The 22,018-nt window shown below is 42.6% G+C and overlaps 1 protein-coding gene and 1 non-coding gene across 2 annotated transcripts in view; both read left to right on the top strand.

Moving 5' to 3' along the window:
• The window catches only part of cabin1 (calcineurin binding protein 1), a 140,909-nt gene that overhangs the window by 29,441 nt on the left and 89,450 nt on the right, over positions 1 to 22,018 (top strand). Inside the window, exons 15-26 of the mRNA XM_042337209.1 lie at positions 1,233 to 1,427; positions 1,959 to 2,192; positions 2,937 to 3,090; positions 3,304 to 3,416; positions 4,008 to 4,169; positions 4,541 to 4,747; positions 4,980 to 5,122; positions 5,980 to 6,241; positions 8,316 to 8,486; positions 9,694 to 9,783; positions 11,143 to 11,294; positions 14,645 to 14,814. Coding sequence (XP_042193143.1) covers positions 1,233 to 1,427; positions 1,959 to 2,192; positions 2,937 to 3,090; positions 3,304 to 3,416; positions 4,008 to 4,169; positions 4,541 to 4,747; positions 4,980 to 5,122; positions 5,980 to 6,241; positions 8,316 to 8,486; positions 9,694 to 9,783; positions 11,143 to 11,294; positions 14,645 to 14,814 — 2,053 coding nt within the window. The remainder of the gene's footprint in view (positions 1 to 1,232; positions 1,428 to 1,958; positions 2,193 to 2,936; positions 3,091 to 3,303; positions 3,417 to 4,007; positions 4,170 to 4,540; positions 4,748 to 4,979; positions 5,123 to 5,979; positions 6,242 to 8,315; positions 8,487 to 9,693; positions 9,784 to 11,142; positions 11,295 to 14,644; positions 14,815 to 22,018) is intronic.
• trnav-cac lies at positions 3,600 to 3,672 on the top strand. Its single transcript has one exon. It is a non-coding gene; the product is annotated as a tRNA-Val (tRNA).

Below are 22,018 nucleotides of genomic sequence, written 5' to 3'. Positions count from 1 at the left end.
GGGGCAGGAGGAGAAACCATTGGAAGAGACAAAGGGAAATTGCTAGGATAGGCAGAAGTGAAACCAGGAAACAACAGAATCATGGACGTGTAGCAGGGAGGAGAGCCGATGGGAGTGGTCGACTGTATCGAACGTGGCAGAGGTTGAGGAGAACGAGAGATCCCTGGTCGCAGATGCAGAGAATATTGTTGGTGACCTTAACCAAAGCAATCTAGGAGCTGCGGATGGGGTGGAAACTGGATTGAAGGAGCGGCTATTTTTCCCAGGGACATAACATGATGGTGGCAGGTTTGATGGGGTAGGGATGGGGGGGAGGAGAGGAAGGTAAAGGAAATAAAGAAGTAGTCAAGGTGGCTTTATCAGGTGGCTTTGGTAGAGATAGAGAGTAAAAGTAATTATTACCTACTAAAAATATTATTAGACTGCTTGCCTTTTGCATGAGAATAAGTCACTATTATTCTGATTTGTCAATCCATCCATTTCAATTGAGAAAACTGGGGTAAAACTTGGAGAAAAGCCTTTTTTAATAAAGTAAGGAATGTCCATTAACTCCCAGCAGGTGTCAGCATCCCTCTCCAGGTACGTTTCTCTCAGGGTCCCAACACTGTCATTCTGTTTGAAGCAATTGGAGTCCTGTTGCTCAGTGATTAGAGCACTCACCTCGCAAGCGAGAGGACCCAGGTTCAATTCCCGGGCAGGGTGAAACATTGGGCAAGTTTTCTTACTCCACACGCCTCGATTCACTTTACAGCATAGCCTGTGAAGCGCTTTGAGACGTCTCAAAGACGTGATAAGGCGCTGTTATCAAATGCAAGGATCGTATTATTATTATAAGTGCTTGTATTTTATAACTTTTGGACTTTACGTCAGGGCCTTATTTTGCTTATTAGCCCTTAACAGTGGTCACCTGTTGAGAAGGTTGAAATTCATGCTCTTCCTGAGCAAAAAAAAATCCTTGCATTTGATATAGTGCCTTATTAGGTCTTCGAGACGTCTCAAAGCGCTTCACAGAATATGCTGTAAAGTGAATTGACTGAATATTTTGTGGAAAATTTGTTTTTTATAGGATCTTCATAATATTTAGTTCAGCTTTCAGACTTGAAACTTTTTTCTCTGTCTTGCTTCAGCATCTGCACCTTGGGACGTTCTCCTGACGCGAAAGGTGCAACACAAATGTAATTTGTTCTTGTTGTTGTTGCTGCTGTAATGGTGCTTGGCTGTTTTCTCTGTAGATTGATAAAAAGCTGAAGTCCCTGGAGCGTTGTCAGTCGCTGGAGGAAGTTCAGCGCCTGTACGAGATGGGAGAATATGAGCACGTTGTGAAGCTGCTGAGACCTACCCTGAGCCTCGGTGCCATTGGGAGAACAAAACCCTTGGAATTTGTTACCTCCATCCCTGAGCGGCCTGCTCAGCTCCTCCTCTTACAGGTCTGTATGCTTAACCATAAAAACTGCACTATTTTATATATTAAAAAAAGGTGTAAGCAGCAGTCATGGGAACATTAGGCTATAAAAACAATCACTGTAGATGTATCTTGTGATTTTGTAGATTGTCTATTGTCTATTAGCACAATTATATAAGGGAAGTGTGGTGGCATCTGGGTGACATGAAGGTGACCTCCTCATTCTTGATTGTTGAGTTTATTGGGTCTATTTTTTGAAGCTCGTCTGAAAATTGTGGACATTTTTCTTAGTATAACTTGTTTTAAATACGGGTTCTAAAGACTGATGCAGGTCAATGTGTAATTGGATAGACTTGTTATTGGTGGTTTCCTTTGCTCAGCCACTTTATCCTCAGGCATATGCTTCAATTTTTCTTCATGTCTGCTGGGGCCTACAGTTATCCCAACTGCATAGTCAATGTATAAAATAAATAAATAAATATATATATACACACAGATATATCTTACTCCCTCCCTCCAAGGACCCCCAGCTTATATTTCCCTTTTTATCTCCAAGGACTCTCTAATGAAACTGAGAGATTACAGGCAGTGTCTGGAGTGTTCAGAAGTTGCACTAAACGAAGCCATTCAGCAAATGAACGTGATGTCATCTTCCTCCAAGGAAGAGTGGGTCTCAACAGTGACCCAGCTGTTGACGGGGATTGATTATTCCCTCTCTGAGTATAACAGTATCTTGAAGGAGCACGCTATCACTCCATCTCTCGTGCGGTTCACTAACAACCTGATCCAGGTAAAAGGGGAAACAACTCGCAATGGTCCCTCAAAATATTGAATATATCAGATTTTTTAATATAATTCCAATCTGTTTGCAGGTAGTAATCCACTCGAGTTGCTAAATTTCAATATTTTCTACTTTTAAGGATGAGGGACTTTTCAGAAAATATTTTAGTAATATAATAATAATAATACTCGCATTTGATATTGAGTCTTATCACATCGTTGAGATGTCTCAAAGCCTTTCCGGGGTTCACTGTAAAGTCGTGTGACTGAGTATTTTGAGTCAGTGCAGCAGCCAATTTGCATACAACAGTATTCCACAAATGGCCAAGGAGTGAATGACCAATTTTATTTGGGGTGATTGTAGGTCAGGACACCGGGAGAAACTCCCTTCTTTTTTTCAAATAGTGCAGTGGGATCTTTAAAGTCCATCTGAAAGGCAGACAGGATCTCGGTTTAACGTCTCGTCTAAAGGACGTGTGTCTCTGACAGTGCGGCACACCCCATCACTGTGCTGGAGTGTCAGCTTAGACTATATGGGTTCCAACATGTGGCTTGAACCCACAAACTTCTGAGGTGAGAGTGCTCCAAACTAAACCAGGCAAAAGGAGGCTCTAGGTTTACCCACTTCTGCTTTCCTTTTTTTACCTCCCTGATGGAGATATTTTCTAAAAATGCAGTCACCCAATCTACGACTGTTTATGGGTCACTGCTGTGCGTTTCACCCTGTTAACCATGTATCTGCTTGCTAATGTAGATCATTGACTGTACCATGGGGCTTCCAGATGATCCCAAAGATCAAAGTGTGCCTTCAGTGCTGCCCTGGATCATCTTGTACAGAATCATAAAACACGAGGAGGAACAGTTTGATACACTCCGCCGCCAGCAGCGTCAGAGCAGCCCAGATGCAGGTCAGTGCTACTTTGCTTGAGGATAAAACATGTAGTGTTGTGCTTTGTAGCGTGTTGGTAATTTTATTCCGACGTGAAAGGCGCTATACAAATGTAATTTGTTTCACCCATTATTATTATTATTATTAATAATATTATTTTATTCTGCAATGTTTAACATAAGGTTACATTTCTAGAGAGGTGAATATGTCTTACAATGGCTCTATTCTACAGAGTCTGAAACTCCTATGTTACCGTCCTCGCTGATGTTGCTGAACACAGCACATGAATACCTGGGTCGACGGTCCTGGTGCTGTAATTCTGAGGGTGCTCTGCTCAAGTTCTATGTGAGTATCTCAGTAAAGCAGTCCCTATTATGTACCCAAACTGTTTTTTTTATACCCGTTTTACTGGAGTGATGTCCTATTATGCTCCTTACGTGTGAAGTGCTTTGAGGCTCCTCCTGACACAAAAGCCACAATATAAATGTGAATTGTTGTTGTTTCATCTGCTATATGATTAAACAACTGAGTCCTGTAGCTCAGTGGTCAGAGCACTCGCCTCACAAGCGAGAGGACCTGGGTTCGATTCCCAGCAGAGCGAAATGTTGGGCAAGTTTGCTTAACTCCATACACCTCTGTTTACTTAGCAGTAAGTAGGAACCTGGTTGATAATCCCCAATTGGTGGATTGCTTTTCTGGGTGGTAATAATTCCTTCAAAAAAAAAAGAAAAAAATAGTTACTCAATCCACGACTGTTTGTGGGACGCTGCTGTGCGCAGTTGGCTGCCGCATATTGGCCACAAAATACAGTCACTACACTTTACAGTATATTCTGTGAAGTGCTTTGAGACGTCTCAACGACGTGATAAGGTGCTGTACCAAATGCAAGGATTGTTATTATTTATTATTATAAATTGTCGTTGGCTATTTTGGCAGGTGCGAGTGCTTCAGAAGGAGTTGTCGGCTTCCAGAGCTGAAGACGCCCATCCATTTAAAGAGGAGCTGGAGACAGCCCTTGAGCAGTGTTTTTACTGTCTGTACGCATATCCCAGTAAGAAGAGCAAAGCTCGTTACCTGGAGGAACATTCTGCTCAGCAGGTATCGGATTTATGCCCACATTATCCCCTCTCTCTTACAGAATGCTCAATACAATACACAGTTACATTTACACAGCGCCCTTCACGGCGGGAGGACGTCCCAAGATGCCAGACAGTCAGGGATTTGGATCTGAGCTGGGGAGAGTGGTGGTGGTGGGGGGAATCAGGGAGGGGGGAAGGGTAGAAGAGTGGCCCAGTATTTAGTATTCCTTAGATTTGCGTTCATTCGTAAAGAATCCTCTTAAGAAATACACAAATTAGACCCCGACACACTCTGAACGGCCTATATATAACTGAAGCTGTTTCCCTATGTATGTGTGTGTGTGTGGGGATGTGTGTGTGTATGTATGTATGTATGTATGTAAACTGCAGGTGGAATTGATTTGGAACGACGCCGAATTCATGTTCGATTACTTCAAACCCAAGAACCACCCGGAGTTCGACAGTTACAAGACGAGCACAGTATCCGCGGATCTGGCCAACCTCCTGAAGAAGATTGCGATGATTGTTCCTCAGCCGGGCAAGCCGCCTCTTACAATAGAGAACGTCACAGCTTACATCGAAGGCTCCGGCAACACGGTAATCGTTCAACGCAGGCGCAAAGGGTTGAGCGGAAAAGTCTGTAACAATGATCTTGATAACCAAGTGAAGGGAGTTATTTCATAAAGTTGGGAAGAGGGGAAGCCGCTTGAGGCTGACACATCAGGGCGGCCATTTTGTCCGGCTTAAGTGATGTCCGAGGGCAATCGAAGTTCTCTTAACTCTTTGAATGAATAGGTTTTGTTCTGATGTTTCTCTTGTTGGTCTGCAGGTTCCGGTTCTCCCCGAAGGAACAGATTCTGGGCTTCTGGTTAACGAGTTGTATTATCTCTTGGCCGACTATCATTTCAAGAACAAAGAACAGGCAAAAGCTATCAAATTCTACATGCATGACATATGTGTTTGTCCGGCCAGGTACAATCTGCTAATTATATTGGTTTAAAATTCCTCGAGTCCTGTATCTTAGTGGTTAGAGCACTCGCCTCGTAAGTGAGAGGACCTAGGTTTGATTCCCGGGCAAGGAGAAACAATGGACAAGTTTCCTGACACCACACCCCTCTGTTTACCCAGCAGTAAGTAAGAACACGGTTGTTAGTCGATTGGTGGATTGCTTTTCTGGGGGTAATAATTCCTTTTTAAAAAAAACATAATAATTTGGTCACTCAACCTATGACTGTTTGTGGGACGCTGCTGTGTGCAATTGGCTGGCGCTTTTCGCCCACAAAATATACAGCAAATTTACAGTATATTCTGTGAAGCGCTTTGAGACGTCTCGAAGAAGTGATAAGGAGCTATATCAAAAGGAAGAATTATTATTCAAATTAAAATCTGGATTTGAATCAAGTGTAGATTATATTGTAGAATATATAGAAAGAAGAATTACGTTAGTTTCTTCAACACTGTCGTATAGGCTGAGCTGCTCTTACAGCTTCAAATGCAGACTAAGATACCATGTTAGTGCAACATAATATAGGGGATAAATTCTGCTGTGAAAAATCTTGTACAGTAGATTATAGCCTGAAATGTGCTGCCACAGAAGGCCCCAGATGCAGAATTGATTGGGATCTTTAAAACAGTGATGGATATTTCGGAAGTTAGGGCATTTAAACGATGGAGGAAAAGTTGGGAGAAAGTACAAAGGATCTGACATGATCTAATAAAACAGCAGAACAATCTTGACGGCTGGATAACCACCTCCTGTTGCTGTGTAAAATGTATGTTTTATTCTGCAGACGACTTTACCTAAAACGTCAAACTTCTGTGTTCTGTAGATTTGATTCCTGGGCGGGTATGGCATTGGCTAGAGCCAGTCGTATCCAGGATAAGCTGAATTCAAATGAGTTAAAGAGCGATGGTCCCGTTTGGAAGCATTCAGTGGGGGTGTTGAATTGCTTTAAACGAGCACTGGCGATAGACAGTTCTAATCTCTCATTGTGGATTGAATATGGCTCCATGTCCTATGCACTGCACTCTTTTGCCTCTCGTCAGCTGAAACAGTGGAAAATGGAATTGCCAACAGAAGTTGTACAGCAGGTAAGAACTTAAAGATATTTGTAAATGCCAGTAAAACTAATATGGTAACTCAATACAATATAAAACAATATAAAATTTACATTTATATATTTATACGTTTATATAGCACCTTTCAGGTTGGGAGGATGAATTGTTACGTAATCTACAGTTCATTACTGGTGTTTGCCAGCCCTCCTATGATGGTATGTGGTTTAGAAATTCCGATGAAAAATGGAGTATAGTAGATATTTTGTGTTGAATTTCCTTCTTCTTAGTCTGTCTCATTTATGTACTTCCCTGTGCTCACTTCCCCCAACCATCAGATCAACTCCCTCAAACACCCACTTGACCTGGTCATCAGAAGTCTTGTCATGTTGTACAGTGGTTTTGGTAGTGGATATCCTGCTTGTTGGGTGGGGGTGGGTGTTGGGGGGAGTAGGAAACGGAGTGCTACTTGCAGCTGAACTGGCTCCAAGGTGACATGTTTGGCAATGGAATGCCAGAATTGAGCCATCCCTTTGTGGGGGGTCTCAGTAGTCTCCCCCTGGACCAAGCGAGTTCAGAGTATTCCAGGGCACAGCTGATGACCCAGGAAGCCGGCTCATTGGTAGGACTTCAAGGGAAAGACCACAATTACTGGGGTCAGAGTCCACAGTCACAGGGATTCTTCCCACTCAGCTCCTGTTAAACCTGAAAACCAAAGCACTAATGGGTAAGGGTGGTCCTAGCTGGACAAACAGCGGGAAAGCTTTCCAGTCAGTGCTTTCAATGGCAAGTTATGTGGTTTATCCAGTTAGACTCCAGCAGTTACCCTAATGCACTCTGAGTTCTTTGTTTGATCTTGTCGACTTTAGTCTAATACTCTTTGGAATTAGATAAGAAGGATGTGTCTTATCAGGGAGAGATGTGCATTTCGTTCCAATAAACAGGAATTTCCACGTGTAGGTGGGTGCATGAAACTCTGTTTGGATACTCTTAAGCATGGTGATAGTTTCTGTAAGTGTTAGACACCCGGCTGATCAAAAAAGAAAATGGATTTTGAAAGCGGGGAGAATGGAGGTGGAGGGATTTTAGAAGAGAGTTGCTCTTCACTTCACAGCAGTTGGAGATAGTAGTGTGGTTTGGCAACCAAGACTGCAAGAGAAAAAAATCTATTTTTGAAATCGCATGTGATGAAGAAAAAAAACCTAGTGATAAACCTTAGGCAAGTTTCCTTACTCCACACGCTTCTGTTTCCCTAGCAGTAAGTAGGAACCTGGTTGCTTTTCGGGGATAATAATCCCTCCAAAAAAATTAATAATTTGGTCACTCTATCCACAACTGTTTGTGAGACATTTCTTGCCCAATTGGCTGCCGGGTTTCACTCACAAAATACAGTCAATTCACTTTACAATATATTCTGTGAAGCGCTTTGAGACGTCTCAATGACTGGATAAGATGCTATATCAAATGCAAGGATTATTATATTGTGCTGCAAATCAACAACAAATTACACTTGTAAAGTGCCTTTCATGTTGGAAAGAAATCAGTATGTTCTGTCTGAAGCACACTCTTTTAGAGTATACATTTGAACCATTTAGCAAGATTATAATCACTGCCCCACTTGTTTAAAATTTTATTAAATGTTATGATAATAATCCTTGTATTCGATATTGAACCCTTCATATTAGGAGTTATATCAAAACTTTTCAAGATTTACTGTAAAGTGTAGTGACTGTATATTTGGAAATGAATACAGAAGCCAATTTGCACACAGTAATATCTTACAAACAGCCATGGAGCAAATTACCAATTTTCTCTGGTATTATTGATCGGGAGAAACTCCGTTCTCTTTTCAACTTGTGCCACGAGAGCTTTAAGGTTCACCTAAACAAGCAGATGAGACCTCGGTTTAATGTCTGTATCTGCAACAATGCAGCAGTGGCACCTCAGCAGGGCATTCGAGTGTCAGCCTAGTTTATGTGAGTTCCAAGTCCCAATGTGGGACTTCAATCCACAATGGTCTGACTTGGAAGTGAAAGTGCAACCCACTGAGCTAGGCTGACACAGGCTGTTGTTCTGTTGTGAGTTTCATTGTACCTGTTGTGCACTGCAGATGGCAGAGAGGAGAGACAGCATGCTGGAGACAGCCAAGCAGTGCTTCTTGTCAGCGGCACACTGTGAAGGAGATGGCGATGAGGAGGAATGGCTCATCCATTACATGTTGGGCAAAATAGCAGAAAAGCAGAAACAGCCTCCGAAGGAATACTTGCAGCATTACAAGAAGGTCAGGGTTCAGGCCAGTGCCTCAGACTCTTTTGTACTATTTCACTCTCTGTCCTCCCAACATCCTGTTGAAATGGAACCGGATCTTGGATCGACGTGGGGAAAGCAATATAGGTTGCTGAGCTATGTGCTTCCCACACTCCTGCACACGTAAAAACCATGGTGACTTGTCAATCACCATTAGAACCATAGATAGTTATAGTACAGAGTGCAGCCTTTCGGCGCATCATGTCTGTGCTGGCTCTCTCAAGAGCGATCCTTTCAGCCCCATTTACCTGCCTTTTCCCCACACCCCTCCAGTTGACTCTTTTTAAGATACTTGTTTAGTCCCCCCTTGAAAGCTAATATGGATTGTTCCAGGCATTGAATATACTAACTACTCTGTGCATGAAACAAATTCTCCTCACCTACCAATTTGCAAGTTTACTATCCTTTATTGATGCCATCCGGGCACTGATCATTGGAAATATTTTTTCCCTATTGACGCTTATCAAACCCCCTTGTAATTTTAAAGACCTTTATCAGGACAACCCTCAACCTTTGTTTCAGTGGAAAAAGTCACTTTTTCCAGTTCACTTTTCCCGTGCTGCTCGTCTTATGATCCACTTTAATTGATATCTTAGCCCTTTGTTGTTGGAAAGATTTGTGGTTTTCCCTTATCCCTTAAAGCTTCCCTAACTCTTGTATACCTCTCTCTTGAAACCAACAATGCACTGCACCATCTTAAGGCATTCCACCTCCCATTAACCATTGTGTGTGGAAAAAAAACTCTCCATTTGCTCTTCTTGTGACTATCTTCTACCGATGTCACCTAATCACGGATTCTCCTACCAGTGGAAATAGCTTCTCACCATTCACCTTGTTACGCCCCTCATCATTTTATACACCTCTATCAGGTGCCCTCTCAACCTTCTCTGCTAGAAAATAATATTTGGGGATACAGTATATAGTTTGGGACACAACATGTCAAGTGACTGCCAGGATGGTGCAAGATGAACTAGATGGACCTTGCAATTCTTATGTTCACCGCTCCAGTAAAAACAGGCCCATTCTATCATTCTTGTAAGTTCCTATGTACCCCCTCCCAAGGCCTTAACATCCTTCCTGAAGCGAGGTGCCCGGTACTGAATGCAGCTGTAGCCTAACCAATAACTATACACCTAACCAATGGTTTGTAGTCTTACGTTACCTATATTTGTTTTGTCCAGGGAGCACACAACTTACATGAGGATGCTGCTCACTACCCTCGGAAGATCCATTATCACAACCCTCCAGACCTTGCTATGGAGGCTCTCGAGGTACAGAGACAAATGTTTACCTTAGCTTTAAGGATTGAATGTCTTGGATAGTTTTAATTAATAGCTTTGTCCATTATTCACATTAGGACTCTGAATCATCTCAGATTCAAATGTTTTAGGCATGAACAAAAAGGCAAGTGGAAGGAACAATAGAACTGTGTAGTTATTGAGTCCAATTGAAAACAAAGTATTTCATGTATCTCAAATTAATGGATTAAAAGTCGTTTAACCAATTTTTAAAAATTATTTTAGTCCATATGTCTTGTATGTAGAATAAAACAATCGATAAGATTTGTTACCAAGATGTTGAAATGCGAGGGAAATTCTTAAGTGGTTTATAGTCATCAAATGTAATAATAATAATAATAATACTTGCATTTGATATAGTGCTTTTCACATCTTCTCAACGTCTCAAAGCACTTCACAGAATAATAATAATAATAATAATAATCCTTGCATTTGATATAGCGCTTTTCACGTCGGGAGGACGTCCCAAAGCGCTTCACAGAATAGACTGTAAAGTGAATTGACCGTAGCTTCCATTTTACCTTTTAAATTCAAGTCTTAAATTTCCGCAGCTGTGAACACTCTCCCAAGCTCCATATAAACCTCTTTGTTTCAAAGTAGGAGTAGTGAATGTTACTGAAATTCTATGGAAACATGGACATTCTTAATCCTGTGTTTTGACAAATGAATTGTCATTATCCAGTTGAGTTTTTAAAAATTTAAAGTAGGGCTAAGTTTATGAAACACCATTTCTTCCAATTTTTCCTGCATGGATTGATCTATTTAGAACAACGAGTTGATCACCACCAGATGGCTCTCTCGGCATGATCAAAAAGACAAGACGAACAATAGAACTATTGAGGCCAATTGAAAAATAAGTATTTCCATGCATCTCAAAATAAAAATATAAACTTTATTGTTTAAACTGAGGTAAATATCACTCATTCCTCTTGTTTTTATTGAGGTTGTGCGAGAGGACACCTAGCTGCCATCAACTGGTTGGAGATAGACCCCTGATTTAGAAGCTCCACGGATTTTTCAAAGAAAATGCTGAATTAGAACTTGAATTAATGCAAACTTCATAGCAATTGGGAGACTTTTGAACATATAGGAAGATGACTGTTGAATCTTTTTAAGAACATAGTCAAAAAATACTGGTGTAAAAAAAAATGCATAATTTTAAAGTTGGTTTACATATTTTGCAGCATATTTCACATATTTGGGTTTATAGCAAATTTCTAAATCCTATCTTACGCAGCTAAATGCAATTGAATGATAAGTTATGGATGTGGATGGGTATTTAATGGGCAGGTTATGATTTATTTTCAAACTGTTATGCTGTTAAATATTCAGGTCTACTTCAGACTTCATGCTTCCATCCTCAAACTACTGGAGAAGAAGGAAGTCGTCATAGACTGCGAGATGTTATTCAGTTACATAAAGCAGGCAGCGCACGGACCCTTTGCCAGAGGAGAAGAAAAGAACTTCCTGAAGGTCAATGAGAGGTAAACAGCAGACAGGTTGATATGGGGTCAGCAGATCACAGAAGTAGGGAGGGGCAAGGCCGTGGAGGGCTTTGTAGGCGAGGATGAGGATTTTGAATTCTATCCTCTGGGGGATGATGGGGAGTCAGCGGAGCCGGGTGAGGGTGGGGGTGATAGGGTCACGGAGCTTGGAGCAGGAGAGGACATGAGCTGCAGAGTTCTGGATGTTCTGCAGCTTGTGGAGAGAAGAGGTGGAGTAGGCGTAGTAATAATGTAATAAATGCATGGATGAGTGTTTCGATGGCCTGAGGGGAGAGGCAGTGGCAGAGCCGGGCGATGTTGCGGGTCCTGGCACGGATGTGGGGTAGAAAGGACAGTTGAGGGTCAAACAAGACGCCAAGGTTCCAGACTGGCTTAGCAAGCTGGAGTGTGCAACCATGGGTGGTGATGCTGTCAGCGCCTGAGGTGAGGAGGCGCTGACAGGAGCCAATCAGAAGCATCTTGTTGATGTTCAACTGTAGAAAGTTAGCTCTCATCCAGGACTTGATATCTGACAGACATTCTGTCAGGGCAGCAGTGGGTCCTGGAGTCAAGGATGGAGGCAGAGAGGTAGAGTTGGGTGTCATCCGCATACATGTGGAAGTTGACCCCATGTCTGCGGATGAAGAGGGAACATGTTGAAGAGGAGGGGACCAAGGACAGGGCCCTGAGAAACACTGCACGAGATGGTGCGGGGGCTGAAGGAGAAGCCGTTTGTGGAGACGAAGTGAAGCCGCTGATTTCTTGGTATCTTTGCTGAAATTGCCCTTTACAACTAAACTTCATTAGTTAATCCAATAAATTCTCTAGAATTTCCACGTGTAGGTAGGATACATGGAACTCTGTTTGGTTTGGATGCTCTTAAGCATGGTAATGGGTTTCTGAGTGTGCCAGGTACCTACGTGACCCAAAAAAAATCCATTGACATTGATAGCAGTCAAGTGATCAGATGAATTAATCACCCACTTGCACACGCAGGTTTATTTGTTAACCCAAAAACGGGGAAAGGCAAAAGAAGTAGATAAACTTCTTTAAAATAATAATAATACAGATTGAAATATGTAAACACTTGGAAAGGCAGAGATTTTGGAGCCCTTTAGCTCAGTGGTTAGAGCACCTGCCTCGCAAGCGAGAAATCTGGGTTCGATTCTAAGCAGGGTGAAACTGGGCAAGTTTCCTTACACCACACGCCTGATAATTATCCCTCAAAAAAACAATAATAAATTGGTCACTTCAATCCATGACTCTTTGTGGGACATTGCTGTGCGCAATTGGCTGCTACATTTCGCCCACAAATATACAGTCAATTCACTTTACATTATATTCTGTGAAGTGATTTGAGACGTCTCGAAGACGTGATAAGGTACTGTATCAAATGCATTATTATTAATCTGGGATAGTAGTATGGAATTGTAAAGGGCAGGTCCAGCTTGATTAAATTAATTGGATTTATTTCACAGCAGTGGGCAAATTTGGTATTTCTTGACATTTTTGTTTCTACTTGATTTTAAGAGTTATATAGGTATATATTCAATATAGAAATATAATATTAACAACGTTAAGCCTGGCACACACTCACCTCTGAGTCAGAAGTTGTAGATTCTAGCCCCACATTGGGATTTGAAAGGTGACAATCCAGTGCAGCGCTGGGGGAGTGTTGCATTGTTTGGATGAGATGTTAAACCGAGGCCTCATCTGCCTGTTCAGACAGAGAGTTCCTCTCTCCCAGTGTGCTGACAAGCAATCCCCAAATACCACTGGTCACTCACTTCATGGTGTTTATGGGACAATGCTGTGTGCAAATTGCCTGACCCATTTCATCCACAAAATACTGTCTACAGCCAACCCACTTTACTGGATATTCTGTGAAGAGCTTTGAGACTTCTCGATGCAAGGATTATTATCATCATTATTATTATCATCAAGGGATATGGGGAAAGAGCTGGAAAATACAATTTGTTAAAAAGAGGAGATTTAGAAAAACGGGCAGCAGTGGCATGAACACGCTGGGCTGAACGACTCCTGTGGAGAAAATTCCCATGTTTTTATTTTGAGTGTTGTCTTTGTGTGGTGCACATAACAGCTGTTCAGGAACATGAATAGGACAAAGTGTATGTAGGGGGAATAAGCCTCTTTTCTCCCAGCCCTGGTCATGTTTTTATTGAAGGGAATATTTGTTCGACAAATGGAAATACCATCTGGTAATTTCAAATATTGCTGATACTTTCTATTCCCAGAGTGACTTTTCCACAGATTGACAGGATTCTAACTCAATTCCTTATTTAGAAATTCTTCTACTGATTGTCATAAATTATACCAACAAAATTACAATGTGTGGGGTATACATTACTCATAGCCACAGAGCTGGGATGTCCTCCTGACGTGAAAGGCGCTCTTCAAATGTAATTTGTTTTTGTTGTTGTTAACAAGAGCTGAGTGGGAGGGAGATTGATGGTGGCTGAAGGCACAGTCAAAGTCGGTCTTCAAGCAGGATTTTGAAAGTAGAGATGGAAGGGCGATTTTAGGGATCTTTAGAGCAGGGTAAAGTGGCTGAACACTCCCCCGCCAATGGTGGGATGGAGCAGGTGGTCAGTGTGAAATAGGCCATCGGTGTCGCACCTGAGGGAGTGTCCAGGGAAATAAGGTTGCAGGAAATCACAGATAGAGGGTGTTGCAAGGACATGGAGGCATTTGAAGGTAGAACGAGAGTCTTAATTTGCTGGCGAAAGAAGACTGAGGTCCATCCTGGCAGTCCCTTGACACGTTGTGTCACAAACTGTATACTGTATCCCCGAGATATTATTTTCTAACTTGTAAAGTTGATCCACTGGGGGGAATAAGGAGCCAGTGGAGCTGGGCAAAGATGGGTGAGATGTAGGGCTAGTGGAGTGATAGGTTGCAAAGTAGCTTTTAATGTGTATGGATTCATTCATCAACTTTCTTTGTAATATTTTAATGTTTTGTAGCACTTTGTACTTTGGTAAGTAGCATTTCAGTTTCAAGCATTAAAATGTATTTCTTGGGGAATTCATGAAATGAAAAGCCCCACAAAGTGAGGAAGCACAAGAGGGACATCTAGTGGTAACGATCCTGCAGCTTCTGTTTACCTTGCTGCCAATTCAACGTTCTATGAGTTTATTTGCTACATCTACGCAAGACAGTAAACTAACCCAGAAAAGTGAAGACTTATTCTACTTGATGTTCTTCTGCTCTGTGTTGTAAGCTTAAAATGTTTGAATGAGAATCTTTACCGGAAGTCATGGCTTCTAGGGACTGAAAGCGTTATCTTACTGTTTTCTCTTCTCTCTTCCCCCACCCCACTCTGCCTTTAGGGAAAAGTCCTGTACAAATGATGATGACTCACACTCTTCTGTTGGAACCCAGCAAGGTCAAGGAAACCTTACCTCAGGTCCAGGTCTGACATCCCCACCTTACACAGCCACTCCGATTGACCACGATTACGCCAAACGTAAAATCCCCCGTCAGCAGGCCTCAATTGATGGTATTGTTCTTGTTCTAGATAACGGCAAAGCTGGGAAATAATGGTTAAATAATTGGGGCAATTATAGGTGGTGAATAGTGTTAATTGCACAATACTGGGCTGTGGTCTAGGAAAATGGGCAATATGGCTGCTATCTTGCTTAAACAATGATGGGTATCACAATCGGACTCTTTTTCTGCTCTTGGCTTGGGTTGCTGCTGCTAGCTTTTCTGTATAAATTGCAAACTGACCAGTATCGAATTTTTGTGTCGTAGGCCGTTGTTGTGAAATCAATGCATGTGATGGTCATCAATTAGATCTCTCCATCTCAAATCTCAAATAAGAGATTTTAGCAATAGTCATCATTGTTGGAAAATGTTTGGAAGTGGAAAGTGGTTTTGTGGCAGTAATAATACAGCCAGCATTCAGTTTGTTACAGCACAGAATGCAAAAGTTGCTATCCGGACAGACCATTTGCCCTTGGTTTGTGACGTTCTGCTTTTCCATCTGGTCTTGTGAGTTTTTATATCTAGGCATTTACCCAGAAGCTTTCAGTTGGAATCTGCTGAGTTTGAAGATGGTCAGCACCATCTTCATACACTTGAAACTCAGCAGATTCCAACTGAAAGCTTCTGGGTAAATGCCTAGATATCAAAACTCACAAGACTAGGTGGAAAAGCAGAAAGTCACAATCTTAAATCAACCAACAACCTCTTTACCCGGGTTCTCATTGGCTGCTAATCCTGTAGTTCAGTGGTTAGAGCACTCGCCTCACAAGCAAGAGGACCTGGGTTTGATTCCCGGTCAGGGCGAATCGTTGGGCAAGTTTCCTTACTCCACACACCTCTGTTTACCAGCAGTAAGTAGGAACCTGGGTGTTAGTCGATTGGCAGATCACTTTTCTGGGGGTAATAATTCCTTAAAAAAATTAATAAATTAGTCACTCAATCCACGACTATTTGTGGGACACTGCTGTGCGCAATTGGCTACTGTGTTTTGCTCACAAAATATACAGTCAATTCACTTTACAGTATATTCTGTGAAGTGCTTTGAGATGTTTCGAAGACGTGATAAGACGCTATATCAAATGCAAGGATTATTATCTTAACTGTTGTGATTTTCACCCTGCTCTTACTAGCTTTTGCTTATCAGTTTCCTTTGTGAAAATATTCATTTAGTATTTATGCCATTTCATTATTTGCTGTGAGCTTCTCCCCTTGTCCCCTTAATGGTCTTAGCCCTTCTTTGACTTTTCTTACATTGCCAACATGCCTATAGAACACCTTGCTGTTTCATTTTATATTTTTGGCTATATTCTCCTCATGGTTCCTCTTTGCCTTCCTAATCTCCTCTAAATAGCTATATTCCCTCCTGTATTCCTCACCGTTATCTAATCTTTAATTTTCAAATCTTTTTTACCTTAGCTGCAGTTTGTCATCCATGGCGTCCCATTACTAATTAATTTTCCCTTCTTAATTAAATATATTTTTCCTGCACCTCAATTTGTTTGTGCTTAAAAATCTTCCATTGTTCCTCAACGTATTTGTTTGCGAGTTTTCCCCTGCAGTCTACCGTGGCTAGTTCATTCCTCATACAATTCTAATTAGCTTTTTTCCAATTCCTGGTCCTCGTATTGTCTGTCTCCTTTTCTACAATTGTTTTGAACCTTATATTGTTGGCAGTGCTCCCGAGGTGCTCCCCCATGTTCAAATTCCTGACCTGCTCTGACTCATTGCCCATAACCCGGTTGATCTCTTCTTTTGGGAGGTTTTACGTATTGGGACAGAAAACAGTCCTGCCCACATCGCACTCTCCACCCTCTCCTTACCTACTTCTCCCTCTCTGCCAATCTCTCTGGGGACGAATGATATTTGTGCTCAGTTTGTGCTCAGCTCCCTTATCTAACTTCATTTTCTTCTATTTTTCCACTGTTGATTGGCTGTCATAGGAGTGTGGTTACTCCTTTTTCATCCTTTATCTCTCACCAGGTGGATTTTATCTCTACCCTAAATTATTTATATCTCTTCCTTCTTTTAGAGTCTCTGACCAATACTCCTACCTCACCTCCCCCTTTTCCCTCTATCCTTTCTAAATATATTGTATCTTGCAGTATTTAATTGCCAATCATGTGCAGTTATAACCATGTTTCTGTTAATGTTCCTCCTGTGAAGCAGAATTCACCAAGTGTTGGATTGTTCACCCACCAATGGGGAATGAATGTGAGTTGACTTAGTTTGTGGTGACAGGTCAGTTATACCCGGCTGGTGATGTGTTGTTGTCAGTAGACAATCCCTCACTTTTGACTCCCACCTTCCAGTTAGTTCCCAATGCTCTGTGTGTAACAGTACAGGCAGTGCAACAGACTCCCACCTTTCACTGTTTCCTTGTTATTTTCCACTAGTATCTCCTCCCCGAGTATTCCCAATTCTGCTCACCTCTCCTCTGCCAATTATTACATTAAGGTTATTTTGATTTCTGCAAGGCCCTATTTTCTCACTCCCTCCCCCACCCCCGTATCAAATCAGGCTCACTCCCCCTCCCTACTCTGCCACCTTAGTTTAACCCATCCACAGCAGCCCTGGTTATTTTTCCAGGAAGGATTCTGGTGCCATTCTTACAAGGACGTCATGGATTTCTTAATAACCAATAATCAACATAATCAGTTGCTTGGCTTCCTGTACCACCCTCCACTCCTGTCCTCAAGCGCCTCTACCCTTCACACCTTTGATTCTGTCTTCCCCTCATCCCTCTTATTTTCCCCACATGAAATCTTCTGCCTTGACCCCATTCCCCCACATCTCCCAGACCACCTTATTAGTGATATCACCATATTGCTGATTCTCACAACCTGCTCCCTTGATCCTATTCTCACACCACTCCAGTCCAGCTAGCCCTAGCTTCTTGCTGACCTTCCCCGCCCCCCCATCACTCTTGAAAATAAAAAAATAATGCTTACATTTGATACAGTGCTTTATCAGGTCTTCGAGATGTCTCAAAGCGCTTCACAGAATATACTATAAAGTGAATTGACTGCATACTTTGTGGGCAAAACTTTTTTGGTCAGTGTCATCGACCTCTGTTTTTTCTCCAGCACTGTATCCCGCCTTTGCAAAATTGCAGTTATTACGCTCCACAGGACCCCTCTGCCTCATCATCCTACCTCTGCATTTTGAGATGTTTTCCCAGTGTGAGAATGCTATATAATTGCAAATGGTTGATATTGAATTACAATCCATACCTGATCCATGAGCTCTGCCGCATAGAGCTTGGAGCAGCCAAACTATAATAGAATCTACTTTAGTAATTCACTCTCCTCCACTTACAGCCCTCGGCTGGGTCTGATCTCAGTAACCATGATATAAGTGAAGCATTTAAAAAAAGCCAATTTCCAGGTCATTGCTGATACACTCTTCCTGAATGCAACGCCAAACAAATGTGCAATGCTAATGGTGCTTCCCTCCCACCCCTCCCCCCAGCTCGGGTCCGTAACTCTGTCTGTCCAGCGCCTTGGGAAATCCTCCCGACGTGAAAGGCGCTATACAAATGTAATTTTGTTGTTGTTGTTGCTATGCCTTTATGAAGTGATGTCAGCGGCACTTGCAACACGCAGGAAGTGATGCCGGCCATAGTGCCTGTCAGGAAGGTGATGTCAGCGGTGCACTTGAGACCTTAAAATGGAACGTTTGTGAAGCGTGAGAAACAGAAGCTGCGTGCACCATAAATATATTGTAACTAAAAACATCTCTCTCTCTTCCCTACCTCCCCTTCTTTTTCTTTGCTCCCCCCACACTCCCATTGTCAAGTCTCCTCTTCCCCAAAGAGTGTCAGCCATTCTCTCCCCAAAGAGCCTCGATCTCCCAAAGTAACTATGGCAGAGAGGAGCCAGGAAATCATCTGGTGTTGATTTGAGCTGGTTCTGCTGCTTCGGACTCGGACACTCTTCGTAGACTCAGGTCTACTCTGCTCCTGGGACTCGGGAATGCATCGCTAAATATTTTATTTCAGACATATTCTTGTTCTGGTTCTGATTAATTGATGCCGCCAGCTACATAAAGCAAAATGCCAGAGTCTAATTATATTGCAACTGTGAGGGAATGTACTCATCCAGTGCAACCAGGAACATTTCTCAACACAATCAATTGTGAGTGTGAAATAATGCCCTAGAAGCCGTAAATGGATGGGTTGGGGGGGTGGGGTAGTGGGGTCCTTTTTCCTTGTTCCTGGCGTCTCCTTGGCATTGAGCTGATTCTAAGGTGACGTGCTTGACAATGGATTGTCGATGAAATCAACGCTCTGTTGCAATCCAGTTCATGAGCCCCAAGGCAATGCTGATGACAACAACAACAAATTACATTTGTATAGCGCCTTTCACGTCGGGAGGACGTCCGGCAAGCCTGGCTCAATGGCAGGCCTTTTTCCCATTCAGCCCCTGTTATTCCTGCAGACCAAAGCCCTAATGAGTGTTCCAAGCTGGCTAAGGAGCAGGGAGCTTGCAATAACAAGCTATGCAGTTTTGGCTGTTAAACTCCAGCAGTATACCAATGTGCCCTGGGGCACCTAAGCCTTGGTTCTTGCCAATTTGTGAAGCGCTTTGGGATGTCCTCCCGACGTGAAAAGCGCTATATCAAATGCAAGGATTATTATTATTATTAATTTGCATTTAGTCTTCTGGAATTAGATAAGTGGGGTATGGGCTTTTGGTGAGAGAGTGCACCAGGCATTTTAGACAGAGAAGTTTCTGTGATTGGGTTGCTTGGCAATGGGGAACTCTCAATCTGAGATAGTTCCTGGGTTGGCGTTTGGTTTCTGCATTTATCAGACACCTGCTGATCAATAAAAAAAATAGTGAATGCAATTTATTTTATGGTCTTTGAACGTTGCAAGGTAGATGCTTGAGCTGTAGGAATATATCTTAAGGAAGAAAAGGTGGAGAAATTGGTTTATTGTACAGAGCTCCAGGTACTAGCAAAATGGCAAACCAGCTTCGTCAAGCTGAAGGGCCCACTCCTGTGTCTGTATCATTTGTATAGTGCTGTGAATCTTTACTATGGATGGATTCTTTTGTTTCGACTGCCATAGCACAACTTATTTCTAAGTGATGCCAGATCCTGAGTCCCAGCCTCATCTTGCTCTGTAGCAGAGAGACGTCTGACAAGCCTGTAAATACTTCAGCTCCCACCTCAGGGAGACAATTGAACAAGATTGCTGTCCCACCACCTTCTCTCCTCATCAGCAGCACATTCCATGTTAACTCCTATTTCTAAGGAAAAGGGAAGCCGTGTCTTGAATTGGTCAGAAACTGGTGTCTTACTGGACACATACAATACAAAATTACAATTACACCTTTCACCTCGGGAGGACATACCAAGGCCCTGACATAGGATAAAGCTTAATCTCACACAGTCTTATCAAGTTGATTCAGTAACTGTCAGATCTGACCCAGAGCAGGCAATCGTGGTCAGCAATGACTGGTATTGAATTGACTGCCACAGTCACTACGGATGTCCTGAACAGGATAGTCGTCAAGAACATCAGTTTGCTTAGGTTTACATCTCTGAAAATAGTTGTTTTAGTGTAGTTCATAGCAACACTGAAAGATGTGCCAGCAGAACATGCAAGGGGTCATCAGGTTAGCAGCCAAGAGTAAGCCTGAAGTGGAGCAGGACCGATCTGTGCTCGAGATGGCAGCTGCCAGTCTTTGGCCCCACAGTGAGGTTTGCACTGTGCCATGATGCTACTGAGCACCTGGTACCTGGTGGCATCAGCCTGATGGACCTGTGGTTGCAAATGCCGTTATTTATGCAGCACCTTTTGATTTTCTTTTGTAAACTAAAAGTGGAAACTCACAGTGATTTAATTTCATTAAAAATTACTCTAGCATGACCATTTCTGCACTGATCCTCGCTCTACCTATATTCTTTAAATCCTCTATGTAGGACAACTGTGCAAATCCCAAGAGCTGGATAAATTGCATCTGAGAATCCTTAAGAAACTAAGGGAGGAAATTGCAGGAACTCTGGCACAAATCTTTCAGAAATCACTGGATATTGGAGAGGTGGCTGGGGACTAGAGAAAGGCAGATGTCACTCCTATCTTTAAAGAAGGTAGGAAAAGTGACCTAGGAAAGGATAGCTAATATGAGTTCATGAAGGGGAGATCCTGCCAAACTAATTTACTGGTTTTCTTTGACTGTGTGACAAAGGAGTTTGATTCCACTGGCTTCCCATCACACAGAGAATTCAGTTCAAGATCCTGGTCCTCACCTTCAAAGACCTCCCATGGCCTTGGCTCCCCACCACTTCTGCGACCTCCTAATCCCCTACCATCCTGCCCCCTATTCTCTGCTTGGCGGACTCCAGCCTGTTTCATGTCCCCCATCTCGCTCGCCCTACCTAACATTGGCGGGCGGGTCTTCTACCATTTTGCCCCCACCCTCTGGAACTCCATCCTGCAGTCCCTCCGCCTCGCCCCCTCCCTTGCCTCCTTCAAGACCCATCTCAAGACCCTCCTCTTCGACTGGGCTTTCAATCTCCCTGCTTCCCCCCTGTTCTCCACCCTCCCCGATCCCGACCCCCAGCTCGGGTCCGAAACACTGATTGTCCAGCGCCTTAGGACGTCCTCGCGACACGAAAGGCGCTATACACATGTAATTTTGTTGTTGTTGATGGTGATAAGGTTAAGGTAGTGGATGTTATTTATTTGGATTTCAGTAAGGCCTTTGATACAGTTCCTCTTGAGAGGCTGGTACTGAAAATAAAGAAAGCAGGAATCAATGGAAGTATTTTTTTCAGATAGGCTGACTGATAAAACCAAAAGGTGGTGGTACAGGGAATGTCATCAGGCTGGGAGAATGGAGTTCCACAGGAGTCTGTTTTGGGAGATCTTTTATTTAACATCTTCACAAATGACCTGTAGTTAGGAGTCACAAGCACAGTGGCAGACAAAGCTAATGAAGGTGGTAAACTGCAAAGTTGAACAGGACAGGTTACAGGAGGACTTGAACGTACTTGGGAATTGGGCAGGTCAAAGGAAGATGAAATTCAAAAATGTAGAGAAATGCAAAGTGGAGGCAAAAAATCTAGGAAGGGACTATTATTTAAATGGGAAGATGATAATTTGTACGGAAAATGAAAAGGACCCGGGGGTCCTGAGTGGCAATAAATTTAAGCTTTCGCAACAGTGCTCGGCAGCAGTGAGTAAGGAAACCCAGCTGCTGGGTTGTATT

This window comes from Callorhinchus milii, unplaced genomic scaffold, assembly GCF_018977255.1.
Source record: "Callorhinchus milii isolate IMCB2004 unplaced genomic scaffold, IMCB_Cmil_1.0 Scaffold8, whole genome shotgun sequence".
In the NCBI taxonomy this organism is placed as follows: domain Eukaryota; kingdom Metazoa; phylum Chordata; class Chondrichthyes; order Chimaeriformes; family Callorhinchidae; genus Callorhinchus; species Callorhinchus milii.
This window is presented reverse-complemented; position numbering and strand designations above follow the sequence as displayed.